The sequence below is a fragment of the Seriola lalandi genome, unplaced genomic scaffold, assembly GCF_002814215.2.
Source record: "Seriola lalandi dorsalis isolate HSWRI2012SDOR001 ecotype SW California unplaced genomic scaffold, Sedor1 jcf7180002054585, whole genome shotgun sequence".
In the NCBI taxonomy this organism is placed as follows: Eukaryota; Metazoa; Chordata; class Actinopteri; order Carangiformes; family Carangidae; genus Seriola; species Seriola lalandi.
Window position 1 is genome coordinate 3,013,485 of NW_019525138.1, and position 16,857 is coordinate 3,030,341.

At 41.8% G+C, this 16,857-nt stretch overlaps 1 protein-coding gene across 1 annotated transcript in view; it reads right to left on the reverse strand.

Moving 5' to 3' along the window:
• The window catches only part of grid1b (glutamate receptor, ionotropic, delta 1b), a 177,100-nt gene that overhangs the window by 88,267 nt on the left and 71,976 nt on the right, over window positions 1–16,857 (reverse strand). The window contains exon 3 of the mRNA XM_023418838.2: window positions 4,052–4,105. Within this exon, the coding sequence (XP_023274606.1) occupies window positions 4,052–4,105 (54 nt within the window). The remainder of the gene's footprint in view (window positions 1–4,051; window positions 4,106–16,857) is intronic.

The window sequence follows — 16,857 nt, forward strand, 5'->3', positions numbered from 1 at the left end:
GGGGGGAGGGGGGGGGGGTAAGGATGGCAGAAGGGAGGATAGGTAGGATGTGAATAGGTTTGGAGATTGACAAGACGTCGTCGTAACACAGGATTTCACATGATGCTTGTTTGGAGGGATGTGAGGAAGAGGAGGAGGGAGCTTAGTTCTGGGCTGACTCTATTAGTTTTACTCACTTTTTTCTGATTTGTTAAGTTTTTGTCGAAAAGAAAAAGATATCTTTGTGAAACTTCAATCACATTTATAATTTTCATTCCCTCTAAGTTTTTCTCAACCTCCAGCTGTTGCTATCTTTGCTGATTACTGTTCACCATGGTTACAGGTTGTGCTGTTTAATTATGAGCGTTCTTAAACAGCCTATTTTCTAGTATTAAGAAATACAGAAAAATAATTTTCCAGAGCTCAAGGTGAAATATTGAAATATCTTGTTTTATGTGAGCAGCAGCTCAAAACCAAAAGCCTTTCAAATGAATCTGTTTTGATAAAAGTACGGAGGCCCTGAGTGGTCACAAGAGAGAAAAAAAGTCTATATAAAGACCCCATGTTTTATTACACTGAGCTCTCAAAATGCTATTGAGTACGTACAAGATACAATTCACTCCCACTTTTTGATGAATTTGTGACCATACTCATGATAAAAATAAAGCACTGAACCATCATGTTTGAGAACCTGGAACCTCTGACATGATTGATAGTTTTGCTTTACAAATGACTGAAATGATTCATCAATTAGCAAAGTAGCTAGTGATTAAATTTCTGTCGATCAACTTATTAATTAATTGACTAATTGTTTCAGCTCATCTGGTCATTACAGAGAACATTAATGCGGTAGTAATCCTACAGTGCAGATGAAAGGGGGCAGATTTGGACGGTTTACAGCAGATGGTTGACATGCTGCACGTGTAAATATTAGATAGCTGAATTTAACAGGCCTTTATAATGTTACACATCCATATAAATAAGTCACACTTTACTTTAAACGTCCTTATTGGACGGAACATAAACATATGTCCCTTAAACATTTAATAACAGTTTATTATGCAGTTCTGAGCAGATATACTGTCATTTTTATTCATAGATTTCTTAACAACTTTAACTCCACTTGTGGGAAACTGGAGGCTGCTGTATAAACATATAATTAAAAAAAACTGTTGTCATAATATAAAAAATGTTTTCCTAGGAGATGTTAGAGCAAATAATTTACATTAATAAACATGTAGAAGTGTCCTTATATGTACTTACTATAGTGTATATATGTGTTTTATAGTCTGTTCAACCATTTAGTAAATGTTTATATAAAATGCTAAACAGGGGGGTCGGTAAAGGTCGGCATCCTGCATCCATGTTTTGTTGCTGGTTCTTGTCTAAATTTCAGTGAGACTGTGGAAGAACTTACTCCACAAACCTCTTATAATCAGAATGATCAATTATCTTTTATTTGTTGATGAAACAATAACACGTTGTATTAAAATCATAACCTGACGTGCGTGGTGAGAAAACTTTCCTTGAGTTCTGCCTCAGAAAGTTTTAATCTGAACGGTTCGACAGTATATGCAGCCTGGTGAACTGCGAGCGAGGACATTTAAACTCTCTTGGCACCAAAATAAAAGCCTGAAGGTGATTGACACAGTTCTCGTCAGGTCCTTTTGTTGTGGAAGAAACTGGAGAAATCAACACCGAGTTGGAGGCAAGGAAGGAAGAGGAGAAGGTGTGAGAGTAGGAGGGAGGGGAAGGAAAGGAAGGACTGACGGAGCTGAATAATTCTGAATGATTTAAACACCCTGCTGATAAAAGAGACGCCTTCAGCGGGTATGAGACATTACACTGCGCCCACATCTGAAATGGAACCTGGGACAAACACACATTTATCAAAAGAAATGCATTTGATCATAAACACTATTTAATGTGCCAAAAAACCCAAAGAGGCAGTGGTGAATGAGCGACTCTGAGGACTCTGAACAGCATTTCACTCTTTTGGTTAATTAAAAACGCAGAGTATAATTAGTTAAACGATGACTTTGAAACAAAGCAGAGAATTTTAAGTGGATTAGGAGGTTGGTACCAAGCTGGGAGGTAGACAGAAGGAAAAAAAAAAAAGAAAAAAAGAAAATCTGGCACTGAAAGGAAGCTCTGAGGTTTTTCAATTCAGCCTTCAGCAGACGACACTTCCCCCACGTCTCCCCCTGAATTATGCTGTTAACACTCTTGTCAGCTCAGTTAATTGGCTGGGAAGATGCCTGAGTATTGATACAGAGCGCAGAGAGAAGAATTAAAAAAGATAATTCAAAACACGAAAACAGAACTCACAATCATGAGGAAAAGTCAGAGCTGTGGAGGTGTCAGTGTTTTGGGATTTAACTCCAGCTGTGGTGCAGCTTCTCCTTTTCACCTTCACTCATTTCACTTTGACTCGAATTTAGTTTGAAAATCTTTCAAGAGGAGCTAAAACCTCGGGTTCAGTGCTTCTTGGTGTCATGTGAGCTAAATGTTGCTTCAGAGAGTTCATGTCGGGTTTAAGAGAGACGTTTAAATCAGGTCCAGACCATCAGTCTGCAGTTTGTTTGATTTGAAGAGTGAGGACGTCTGAACTCTGTTGGCACCAAGTAAAAGCCTGAAGGTGTGAAAATGAGAGTCCCAGTCTCGGTGGTGCCGAAAAGAAAAAGTTGAGAGATGCTTGGAGAGCCAAACTTCTTCACGTGTGTCTGACTGTGATGACGATCACACAGCCCAGCTGCTAATTCTGAGAAAAAAATCACAGGGACTAACATTTATTTTGATTCGCTCTGCTGCCAAAATCTGATCCGGCAGATTACAAGTCTCAGAACACATCAAATAAACCTGTTTGTAAGTTTCTTAACAAGCGAAGTTACTAATAAAGTGTTTGAAATAGAGCGCTAAAAGTTCTCAATAGACCTGGTTCACACCTGGCATTAAAATGAAATGCCACCCAGATACATTGAAGACAGATTGTGGTCCGATCAGCTGATCAAGTGTAAATGTAACTGTGTTGTCAATCCACACACAACAACTATGTGGGAGGAAATACGTAATGTAATCCGTAACATGAGAGATAGCAGCTAGCAGCCATTAGCCAGCTGCATAAATTAGCAAACACAATAACACAGCTTCACAGATGGATGCCCACTTCTTCTTTCCTTCTTCTTCTTCTTCTATCTTTTATTCCATTTTGTTTTCAGGTCTCTCCATGAACGCGATTTCTCTGTAACACCTTCAGATAACCTCTTCAAATTCTGCACAAATATTAATTTGAATTAAAGGATAAACTGATTAGAATTTGGTGGTCAAAGGTCAGAGGTCGAGGTCACTGTGACCTCACAAAACAAAAAGGTTTTTAGGTCATTACTCACAAATTCATACACTAATTACGACACAATTGAACTCAAATATGCATGAGGACAAAATGGAGTGATGACATTTGATATCCAAAATGGTCAAAGGTCAACTTCACTGTGACATCATAATGTTCTGTAAAAACACTTCTGGCTGTTATTCAACACTGTAACTCAGGAAGGAGAGACTGTGACCATGTTTCCTGCAACTTGGCTGGTTGGCGGAGGAAAAAACTGCAACTTTTTTTTTTCAGATCTCAACATGGACACTGAAGACACATATTAACAGCAGGTGTAAATGTAATCAGGTTAAAATCATATCTGGATGAAAGGCACATTTTAACTTCAGGTGTAAATGGAGTGATTAATGTTTTTTCTGCCACTCCTAGTGTAAGTAGTATGAATGCAAACATAGCCAAACTTATCATAACACTGACACTCTTTTTAAATACAATGAACAGTGTTAAATACCATGTAGAACATGTCTGGAACATGATGTGTGGTGTTGCTGACGGGGTAGATGAGCTCCGCTGACAGGGCTGTGGGGCTACATCAGATATTAATGTAAGGAGGTGCTACATCCGCCACAGGGGTAAATATAGCCGGTGACATAATGTTGTCATACGGTGGAAAAGACAGTCGACTGTACGTCTGACACAGTTTAGTGTCACACTGTGAGTGTCTGGTGTGTCATGTCTTACCTCATTCACAAACACCCAGTGACTGTCTTTGGAGGCCAGATTAGTTTCCACCGCCTGCAGACACAGAGACAGAGGGAGAGAGAGAGGGGAAGAGAGAGGGAGAGACAGGGTTAATATCTTTAAAGTTAATTTAATCACAAATAGCATGTAGCATGTCATCCTGCTTCAGCGCTGAGGTGGTCTCGCGCAGCCTCAGTCACAGAGGAGCAGCAGCTGTCGTACCGAACCGCCGCCGCTCCATCTGTGTCTGATCCCCGTGCGCTGGTTTGAAAAGTTCACCTCTCCAAAAAAAAAATACAACTAAAGCCCCTGCTCTCTCCATGATGGGCTATCCTGCCAAAATGTCGAACAACAAGAGCTTTTCAGAGGGAGCCGAGCGAGTAGTTTGTACTTATCAAAGCGCCCGCAGCTCGTCTGGTCCTCTGCCACCCTGTGATAATCCTAATAACATGCAGCGTCCTGCAGACGATAGCCAAGCACGCAGCTGATAGCACAGAGCGGAGCGCAGCTTAGAAGAGGATGAGTTCTGCAGGTCACCCTGCACCGAGCAGGAAACTTTAGTGGAGAGTTTTCATGTTAATTAATATCCAGGGGGAGCAGACGACAAACTAAAATCTTTCTTCTACTTAAAAGGAATATTATTCACATTCTTTCTGGTAAAGATAGATGCAATAACTAATCAATAAATCTAATGTCTGTTTATGAAGGATGGATAGATTAGCTTAGCATAAAGGCTAAAAGCAAAAACATACTCCTACTGTCAGTTTTTTACATTGCTGTTTGTCTACAAATTAAACAAATAGGAGACTGTGTTAATTACGTGGACAGAATGTGTTTACCCCTATTTCAGGTCTTTATGCTAAGCTAAGCTAAGCTAACCAAGTCCTGACTACACCTCCAGTTGCATACAGATATGAGAGTGGTATCACTGTTCTCATCTAAGTCTCAGCATCACAGCAAATAAGCCTATTTTCCAAAATGTTGGAAACTGTTCCTTTAATTACTTGAAGTGATGTAAACAGTTGTAAACAAACAAAGTTGTCCATTAGAAATCAACAAAACTGCTTCACACTGTTGTTTGGCATAAATAAAAGGACACACAGCTACACTGCTTACTAACTAACACCTCAGTACTTTTACATGTCAACCTGGAATTTGGTTCAATAATGTAGGAACTGGGAAATGTTTCATATTTTCATATTTTATCAATGTCACTGTAAAACAACAACAAAAAAATAGTGTGTCTTTATTTAATTTTTTTTTAGGTGTATTCAATGTCCTCTGTTTTCATGGAGATGAATAAATTCAGTAATTTATGATCATATAGTTTAATGGTACCAGTGTGGTCTTTATTTAAAGACATTCATCGTGGCTCTGTGATGGTTACATGAGAAGTTATTACACATTTAAAAGGCTGGAAATAGACCCAACATTGCAGCTGTAATATTTGCAGCAGAATGTTACAAAACATCAAGAGTAATTACACAAAATCTTCAAAGTGCACCAGTCTGTCATGAATGTGTGCCTGCAATTGGTGCTTGATTGGTCAAACACCTCGGTATATTACACTGCTGACCCCGTCCTCCTTATACAGCCAATCAGGCTCAGGTCTGCTGGTTAGAAGTTACTGGCTGTCCCTACAACCCGTTATAAAACCAGAGGGGAGTGTGTTTCTCAAACCGTGGCTCACAGTTTATGGAACACTCCCCCTCGTCATTTCCATTAGTGGAGTCCTGTGAAATGTTTATGAAGCAGCTGAAAATGTTTTTATTTAGACAGACAGGCTTTTTGGTTAGTGTGTCTGAATACTGGCTCCATTTTATTTTATTGGAGTTTAATGGTCCATTTTTTGTCACCCGTGTTTGGAACTTTTAAACTTATTGATGTAAAGCTCTGTGTGATTTCGTATCTGAAAAATAAACGTATTCACTTACGTGTTGTGGCTGCACCAAGCCTTTGTGTGTAAGTTTATGTGCGGTATCAATGAAATCCAGTTTACAATATTCATTACAGTACAGTTAGCTTTAGTGTCTCCTCAGCACACAGGTGTCACATCTCTGCTCTCTGTCCTCAGGGCTCAGCCTGCCAGATGTTTTCTAACAGGTCCTCATTTTGGCTTCCACATCACCACACACCGACACACTCCTGTAGCTCAACACAACGCAGTGGACGACTCACAGTAAAAAACCTTGAGGGGAAACAAACAGCTTCACTGTCCCTCCACTGGACGAGGAATAAAGGCAGCTCATTTAATCAGGCAAAGCTAAAGATGACATTTTAACATCTGTCTGCTCAGTGTGTGTGTGTGTGTGTGTGTGTGTGTGTAGATGATGTTGTCAGTGATCAGCTTAACCTATACGAAAGGCCACAGCCCTGCTCTCATAACACACTTCACATTACATCTCCTACTTGGAGATATTACACCTGTCACCATAACCTTTACTGGTCCCAGATGGACTGTGGGTACTATCTCACTCACACACACACACGCACGCACGCACGCACGCACACACACACACACACACACACACACACACACACACACACACTTGAGAAAGTAGACGGACCTCTAATAGTTCATCCTCCCATCTCTTCATCTTATGTAACTAATGTTATTCTGATTCAGGTTCTGGGTCTTCACTCCCTCTCTGTCTCGCAGCTGCAATTCATTCTGGTTGATTTTCTGCAGCTGTGGGCACAGACACTCTAACGACTGCAGGTCAACACCCCACACCGGTACAAACACTGTAGTCATGGATACATCAGACAGACGGGCGTGTTTCAACTCAGGAAGTAATCATCAGGTCAGGACTTCATCAAGTCCAATAAGATACAGGTGTGTCATTTATAACACTGAAATGTGGTCATGTGACAAGGAGGCTTGGCATGTGAGCCACGCCTACTTAAAGAGACCACACACAAAGCATGACGGTGAAAATGAACAGAAACTGGTGCAAACAAACAACAAAAACAAATCACTGAAGTCTCTACAATGAAGAATAAGCTGAGGGCAACCAATATTAATAATATTATAAAAAACAACACCTACACCCACCCACTATTATTTTTTATATTATTATTTTTATTATTACTTTTTATTTTTTTAGGTTTGATTGAAGTTTGATTTTGTGAAGTCAGGAGAGAAAAGTGGCCTTTATAGGATTTCAGTATTTCAGTCAGTCACATGATGTTGTCCAACAGAGCAGAAAAATAATGTTTTGTTAACTGAAGCAACAAATTTAAGTCACGAAATATGAACAGAAAAACTTTGTAAAATAATGAATGAAAAGCTTGGACTGAGGCAAGTTGAACCTGAATCCCTTGAACTACAACAGTTCTGTGACAAACTAATGATTTGTTCAATCAGGAGACACTCAATGGGAGGAGAGTCTCGGACAGTGAGTGATATTAAATCTATTTGACAAACTGCACACAGTTTGGCACAGAGGAAAGCTTGTGGAGTGTCTTCAATCTAAAATTCAACCTCTGAGGTGGAAATCAGTGTGGCAAGAGGAAAGGTCAGAGGGTCGTGGGTAGACTGATCCTGTGGAGACCAGGGGCCAAACATATCTCAGACTGCTCTGTAGTGTTGCTCCATAGATCAGTCTAATGTTAGTCAGACTGTTTCACTAAAATAAACACTGACTCGTTATAAGGCAAACACATTAGACACCTTTCCCCAGACTCACTCAGGACTGAGACCAATGTTACCATGGTAACAATCAATGACAACTGTGCTGACCAGTAGCACCCAACAACAAAAAACAGAAAAACATGGCTCATAATTTGTGGTTTGAGAGCAATGAAAAGGGAAAGAGTTTTTAGAGGCCGCAGCCATTTTTTTTCCAAATCAGATTTTTCTTTTCATTGTTTCATCGCTGAATAGTAAAGTAAAACGTCCTTGTCACTGTTGAATTCTTCCAGTAGACAAACATTTTCTGCAGAGGTTAACAGCGCTGAGGGGTTGGATGTGGTTCCACAGTCAGCCATTCTTTTTATTTTGAAAAAAGTTGTAATTTACCCAGAATTCATTGCACCACAGTCCATCTTAAGATGGTCAACAAACTAAACTGCTTTGTGCAACAGATAAATTCAGACTCTATCTGAAGTCTGGCTGTTTGTTATGTGGAAGCCACAGTCAGAGTGTGTCTTTGTGAAACCGGCCGCTGGAGTATCTGCAGCGAATCCTGTCTTCAGCTCTCGAGACGCCTTCTCATGAACCAAACTGATTGTCAGGGAAAATTTTGACAGCGGTGCTACGGACAATGTCAGGAGATCATCGAACCAAATTTCATGTCAGCTGTGAAGATATTTTGCTCTGGAGCAGATAGTGTTTGACTGACTGTTTCCATCTGCAGGTTCACAGAAACACACTCCCTGAGAGGTGAAGCTACAGTTCAGCAGCAACAGGCTGTGTCATCCGACAAGGTCGCAACACGACCGCGACCCGTCACGCTGCAGTAGTCAGCCCCAAGGTGACGGCTCGGGAGGACGAGGATGATGGTGATGATGATGAAGGCTGACTCGGATGACTGACAGCCGCACAAATGTGTGAGAAGCTCGGTGCGAGTGAGAGCGAAGAGGCGGACGACACAGAGAGAATCAGGCGGACCTCCGGCCCGAGGAGCAGGGACGTGTTGTAAACACAGCGTCCTGCTTTAACTTCAGACTGTTAGCCTTTTCTCGTCTCCCTCTGGCACATGACAGAGCATCAGGCCTTTTGATCGCTGCATCTTTCTGGGGAGAATAGAGACATCCTCAGTATCTCTGTGACTGACAAGCACAGGGGGAAAGCTCAACACCTGGACACCGCTGCAGGTTTCATGACGTCACTCAGGTCCTGTATGAAACTCATACAGGTGTGGTGTGGAAACCTGAAGCCTGCAGGTCTCAAACAGGAATTCAATTAAACATAGAGGTGTAAAAAACATCAACTTACACCTGGTAGACACCTGAGCCTCACTACCTGTTTTTAAAAGAACATTAAAAGGAGCATTATGAAGCTCTCAGATGGAATCAGGGTAAACTAATAGTATTTTGGTTTTTCTTTTTCTTTGTGTCTCTGGTTGATAGATTCATTTACATATCTGTAATCCTTTCACTGTATATATTGTGTTGTTTATGCTGTTTTTTTTCTTTGGTTGTTTGTTTCTTTCTTTCTTCCTGTCTTTCTTTCCTTCTTTCTCCTTTTGTATGATGCAATTTTTATTTCACGTTGAGGTGAGGTTTAACAAAAGCCCTCGATGGGTTTCTTACCTCACCTGCACATTCTCCCCTTAAGAAAGAAAATATACAATGTACTGCGAATAAATAAATCAAAATCAAGAATCTAAGAAACATCTTGTGTCCAGCTGCCGAACTTTTTGAAATGAATAATAGAGATTTTGGACTGTGGGGACAATGACATTATAAGAATTATCAAGGGAACTGAACTGTTTTTGGAAAATATATACACAGTATATGACCGATATCCATATCAATCCATTATTACAGAGTATTTCTCTACTGTAGCTGTGTCTCAGTGCTGGAGGCACAGGCTTGGACTCAAATGCAGACTCAGACTCGCTTCAAGAGGCAAGGTCACAAGGCAAAAAACAGGTCAGGAAACTACAGGCTCTAGAAACTCACAAGGGAAATTGCTGGAACGCTGTCACAAACGAACAAGACGAACCGGCACAGAAGGAAGGGGAAACTAAGACTATGTACTGTAATGATGGCTCCATGTGAAGAGCGCTTGTGTCACAACGAAGCTGTCACGTTCCAAAGGTTCCTTCAAATGTGGCCCAGAAATGGAATCGCTTCTCAAAAAGAGAATCTTGCGGCTTCTGGATAAATAAGAAATATTTCATAGATCAGACCGTCTTGGACGTTGCGGTCTACGACGGCTACACCTTTGTAGAACACGTCCTTTTCGAAGGACGTGGCCCCCGTTGTCAGCTTTTTAATGTCTTCAAAATGTCTGCAGGGGATCGTTACGACTCAGTCTTCCAATGAGCTGTGACACAAAAACAGTATGAAAGATGTATATTCATATGTTCAGATTCAATCATCATTATTTTCCATCAAAGCCACAGAGATACAGTCGAGCTTTATGATCAAAGCGAGATTTGATTTAAAGAGACGAGATCAGAAAGCAGCTGACAGTGTTTACACTTCATCAGTTCTCTCTCACTGGACTGACTCCTGTGACTGACAGTAATATGAACTGTTTACATATGCTTTTAAGGGGTTACTTTATGGCCTTTATTTGACAGCTGAAAGCGAAGAGAGACAAGATGGAATCAAATCTGCTCGGCTGCGGTTTTACGGTGCGGACCATAACCGTGACTTGGACTGTGTGCTCTGCGGTTTTGACAGTGAAGTCACACGTCTGACCGACTGTCTCTATTGCAACCAAAAGAAAGGCTCATTATTTGAGTGTCACTCATCACACAGTTCCCTCTTTATCTACGGTTCACCGAACTTCAACTTAGTTTCCACACACACACACACACACACCTTCCTGTTATTGACCCAACCGCAGTGCAGTCGGCAGATCACTGAGACGGTTCACCTGAGGGGAACGGGTGAACCGAGCTCCAGTCGAAAGCAGTCGAGTTTTAAAACAGATAAATAAATAAATAAATAAATAAAAAAACAGGAAAGATCAAAATTATTGCATCAACACAGTCCGCGGTCAGTTCTCCACCAGGAGCATGCACTCCTCTGTTGTCCAAATCTCTGCCCTCGCTCTCTTTCAACACACTCTGCTGACTTTGAGACTGACACAAAGAGACAGCAGTTATATTTAACACCCTTCAATTAAAAGCTTGTTCTCATCAGAGACCTTCAGAGTCCGCTGACCCATCTCCTGCCAGAACAAATAACTTTTCCAACCGCTCGTCACTCCTTCAAAAAGCCGCGTGTTTATTTGCAGCTTTGACACCTGACATCGATGTCTAATTAAATAAGCTGAGGATCGTTAGGCTTAAAATAAAAAAAGGAGCTTTTTTTTCTCCGAGTCCCTGACAGCTGCTACGTTAACACTGATTACACCAACTCCTCCGGGTTTAAAAACATTCTGCTAAAAATGATTTTTACTGAGGAGTCAAATCAAACTGTCATGGAGGAAACCTGGAGATTATGTACTGCTGACAAATAAACAAACCGAGCCTGAGCTGCAAAAACAGCAGAGCTTACAAACTGCGGCGTGTGCTGCTGAAATCACAGGGCAGTTAATGATCTTTTCACAGATCAAGATGCTGCCGAGAGGTTGCAAATAAACAACAACATAAGAGCCAGCGGTGTTTGAGAGACTGGAGACATGGCTGTATGTTTTCTCTCCTCGGCGGCCGTTTGTTAAATTCCACCAGCAGCGCATCAACCTCACCAGGTGCTGATGAGGTATCGATCGCACGGGCCGAGATACATGAAAGCTGCAAGACAGAATCAGGGTTACTCTGTTAAATATTGAGTGATGATCTTCTTCTAGGAAAAGACATTGTTGTTCATAGCGTCTATTTTTTGGATGTGGACTTGTTTCAGTTTCCATTCTGGAAATGTGCAAGAGCAAGCAGCTGTTTGGCTCCAAGAAATGCAGGAGTGAGGAAACACACAAATAAAATGTGTGCATCAGTAGACAACACAGTGCCATGGTTATATTCCAGGCAAAAGACAAAATGAAGGAGGAGGGGAAGTCTGGATTTGTCTCATTGTTGGTAAATCCAGTGAAAAGACACAAACCAACAATGAACTGATCCCAAAAACAACAACCGAGTGCACCACGGTCAGATGTATGTGATTCCTCTGAGTCACAGATCTCCACTGTTTCCAGGAACTGTTAAAACAGCAGTCAGCCTCGCTGTTACACTGGGTGACACGTTCCTTCAGTGGATTAATCCACCACTGAAAATAGTCCCCAACAATTGTTTGATAAAACTACAATTAGTGGGCTTTTTTCTTTTTTAAAAGTCGGGCGTTTTTAAAGATCTGCATTTTCTGTCGGAGCCAATGGGCTCAGAGCTGAGATTCACAGACAATAATACATAGTTGGTTTTGGTCTTTTAATGGGATTTATTTACAATGAGAAATAGAGAATCGACCCCCCATGAAGACTGCTTGTTGTATTTGTATCCATGTTGAGAATGAATGCCAACACAGACATTCAAGAATCACTGTCAGTTGGACAGCGCCTGTGTGGTCGCCGTCATGGCAGCTACAGTTATCCACAGAGTCACTTCCCCATTTAGCCATTTTGCTTTAGTGATCTTGCAGCAATGCTTTATTTCAAGCTAATTCAGAACTTTTATTGTGAAAAGTTCTGATTGAAGTTGAAAAGATTCTGTCGCTCACCTGACACACCTGTGAAACAGACAACACACAATGTGTGGTATGAAAAACATCACAGTTGATTAAATCATTCAAACTTGGAGCCACATGTGAACAGTGACAACTTTCCCCTTTAGACTTTTTGATAGTGACGTTTTTCTCCAGCTATGCAGCCTAAATGTTTAGCTAACTCCTCTCTAACTAACCTTAGCCGCCATCTTAGGAAAAAATTGGCCCAAGGCCAAACGGAGTTGCTGACCCCTGGTCTAAATCTTTTGGAGTCATATATAACACATGAAGGGGCAGAAATGTTTCCTAAGAAAAACTTTAAAAAACAAAGCACACAGCAGGAAACAGGAAGTGAAATAACTGCCAGTGATCATAGATGCAGAGCTAAGGACGTCCTGTGTGTTTTCCAATGTGTTTTTATTTGGTTCCTGCAGCCAGCAGCCGGGCTCAGGGGATGTCACTGGTCCAGTACAGGGGGATTAGGGAGTTAGCTGGTTTATATTACGCTCTACAGCCCCCCCCCCCCCCCCTCCCTCTGTGGGCTTGATAGTTCTGACAACAAGAATTAACAGGCAGTAGGAGCAGCAGCAAACAGGGACAGGCTGCTTTTAACACCATGTTAATGGAACAGACGGGGATCAAACCCACGAGAGTGATGCTTGTGAGGGAACAACTCGAGAAATGGCCTAAAAAATATACTTGTAAAAGCACAACATCGAGTTTCTGTTTCACTGATATGAGAAATTCCCATCCCTCTGGTTCTTCATTGTTTCTCTGTAGTTTTCTTTTCAGTTCACTTCCATTTTTCACAAAGAAGAAAGCAAAGAGGCAAATTTGAATCTGATGGGAAAATGGAAAGAGATGTCTCTGTTTCTTACTCTGTCTCTCTGCAGAGCGTTAAACTTTACAGGAAAAAAGTTTTTTTTCAAGAGAAGAGCAGAGGACGTCTTCGTATGTTGGAGAGAAGAACAGACGACGAGCTGAAGAGCAAGGAACATCTGTTGAAGGCGGACTGAAGGGCAGAGACGATATCTAATTTGAAATAAATCCCAGAGAACATCTGAACTCTGGAACGAAGAACAGAGAACATCTGAGATCGACTGAAGCCGACGGACTGACATGATCATTTATCAGCTTGGAGTGAAAAGTCGTTCTTTATTCTGTGATCACTGTGTCCGAAGTAATGCAAACATACTGAGGAGCTGAGCCTGAGGGGGGGGACTCTTACTGTCTGATCCACTACTCCACGTCCACACTCATGGACACAGACACTGGAGACAGGACGGGATACTGTGAAGTTGTCCGCCACCGCCTCAAGACTTGCCGTCGACCGGCGGTGGAACCTCAGGAGGTTGAGAGAGGTTCAGGCTTATGTTCTCTGAGGTGAGGTGGGAAGAACCCCGAACTTCTGCCGGACAGGAACATCAATACCGGACTTCCCACAATACTCCAGATTATATTCTGGGGTTGTTGTTTTCAGTGAAGATTGTTTGCATTCCAAAAACTGTATGGTTCAGGTTCAAATGATCAGGATTGAACAGACTACGGTGAATGTACAGTTGTGGTTGGAGGGTAAGGACTTGCATTGGGTTCAGTTATGGTCATGAGTAAAGATCAGGGAATGATTGTGGCCATGTTTGACTCAAAGAGACTCTGATCCACTTCCTGTCTCATAATGGACACACTAGTTCCTGAGATTGGGAGCTGGTGAATGGTCCAACACGGACAAAATCCAAACCAGTTGCACTCATTGTGATTCCCTCAGGAAACAGAAGCACATGGTTATTTTCTCTTACAACCCAGCTCCGTAAGTGATTCAAAAATAACAAAGGAAAAGCTTCAAAAGGCCTCACACTCCTCTGTGATATAACTCTAACGAGCGACTGTGACTCAAATGAGAGAAACGCTGCTTGGAAAATCAAGTGTTTTGTTTTAAGTGGCGATGGGAGAAAGGGAAATTCAGAGATGAGTATGTAAATGATGAGCCCAAAGCAAAGCACAAGTTTAAGAGCAGTGAGGGTCCAGAGGAGATACTCCGTCGCATTGAAAGCAGCCTGCATATAGCTGTTTAGGTTGGAACATGTTCAGTCCATGATAAAGACCTGAAGACATCTGTGGTTTGCGATATAGAAGCAAGCATCTTTAGTTTGAGTTACAAGAAGAACCCGTCATAGAGTGTTGTTATCTGGATCTCTTCCTGGACCAACTGAATCTAAAAGACCCTCATCAAACACCAGCACGAAAAAGTCCTGCGAACAACCACACACAAACTACTTGCCTTTTTTTTTCAATTCTACTTGAGCACACTCAGACACACACACACACACACACACACACACACACTCCCCCACAGTCCTGAGCTGCAGGATGTCACAGTACTTCAGGGAGCGCTGCTTTTAACAGCAACACGCTGCCCTCCATCCAGGCCACTGAGACTCCAAGAATGACTGGAGGTCAAGTTGATCCTGTCAAGACAAGTAAAGATACTTCCAGCGCTCGTCCTCTCCTGCTCGCTTTGTCACAGAGTGAAAAAAAAAGAAAAAGAAGCCTCCTCATCCTCTCTGTGGGAGCCAAAGCCCATGAGAGCTGTAGCTACTAAAAGCAGCTCTTCACAAGACAAGAGTTCATGAAGGACAAGGAGAGAGCAGAGAACGGGGAGGTCTCATGTTTTGTTATTGTAGGATGATGTTCGAAAGAGTCAAGATGGTGCGTTGAACTCCTCGAGCTGGTTCAAACAAATCACAAAAAACTACATAGCACTTACCCTGAGTGGTATGTAGGTCAGCGTTTTAGATCCCTGCCGCCGCTGCCGCCCCAACACCACGGCAGGATTTGAAGGAAAGGGGAAGGAAACGAAGCTACTGCCGTTACAATACAAGTCCTACGGGTCGAACTCATTTCAGTGCTGTCCTTTATGAGAAATGTACGACCAGCTGGTGATTGTTAACCACAGCACCTGCTCTGAAGAGGAATATAGATCAGATTTAAATCCCAATTTAATCTATTGGTTGGCGAGGGTTTAATTAAAATGATTTATTCAGATTTTTAAACGTTATTCGTCATTTCTGTGTGAGTGTAAACAACAAAGTATTCAAATACAAGACACTTGAAATTAAAAGCATAATTTGGCTTCCATGCACTTAACTAAGCGATGTACCGTCCTCACCCTGCAGGAACATGATTTCTTCATCATGTAAACAATACACCTGGTTTCTGTTCAACTCCCCACATAGATTTTTAAAATTTCATGTGCATGAGTGATTAAAAGGCTGCAGCTGCTTCACTGTATTCAAAGTAATTAAACTCAGAATCTGACTAAAACTGAATCTGATGCTGAGAAGGAAAAGAAAAAAAAACAGACTAGAAAAGGTTTTCTGCTTTTCAGCCTGTTTACTGGCCGTCAGTCTACGCAGTGTCCTCACTAATGAGATATATTGGCGAAATAACACGACAAGAGCGAAAACACTTACAAGGACACCAGTCCTTTAAGCATGTTCATGCTCGGGGAGGTGACTACATTTCAACTTCATGATAAACAGATCAATATCCGGTCCGTCTCAAAGGTTCTGGTGAGTTCATTCTGATGTTTTTCAAAAGGCAGTAAACCGCATGTGAGGAGGGAAAAGAGGGAAACGACTTGAAGCCAATGCACTTGAATAAGGTAGATGGTCACTGCTCCTCTCTGCTTTGCTGAGCTTTACAGCTGTCTGGACACAACTTAACAACCTTTCCATCCTCACCAGGAAACTCTTTTCAGAATAAAAGCTCTAAGAAGCCACTGTTAACTAACTACCTTTTTTCTCTTTTTATAAAATAATTAAATATATTAATGACTCCTCCTGGACTCAGGGGGCATAACATAAATGAATCCAATCAAATGGGATTTGTGAAGAGCAGCTGACCCCTCCTTCACTGGCTCTATCTGACAATTGAACCTGTTATAAAGAGATAAATTTGATCAATATACTAGAAAATGAAGCCGTTTCCCAGACATTCTGCAGCTTCACTGCATTTACTTGCCTTAGTCCTAAGGAGGGGTGAACAGCCCCTGAAAAACTCACTACGACCCTGTTAACCACTTGCCACGTAGGCATGGAAACCAGTCTTCACCGACACCTCAGAAGCCTCTTCAAGTCTCCCGCCTCCTCCTGGATCTGTGCCGACTACCAGAGTTGTTCTGACACCTCTCAAGGCCTGAACCTCTGAGAGAGAAACCGCGGTCTGAACTTCAGCCGGAGAAATAGAAGAAGAAGCACACTGTAGAGAAAACGTGGTGGTTCAGCAGCAGCTGGAAACGACCGTGTTCAAATGTGAGTTTAAAAGATGAGATCAATTTTTATGGAGCTGGTGGTGTTGCTGCTGGATAGAAACAACTCTCTGTGGTGGTAAACAGATTTACAATTCACAGGTTAGAGATTCAGGAGTTGGTAATCCAGGGCAGAGAGAGGACGTGCGAGGTGTGAAACTGTTGTGGATACATTGTGGGGGGT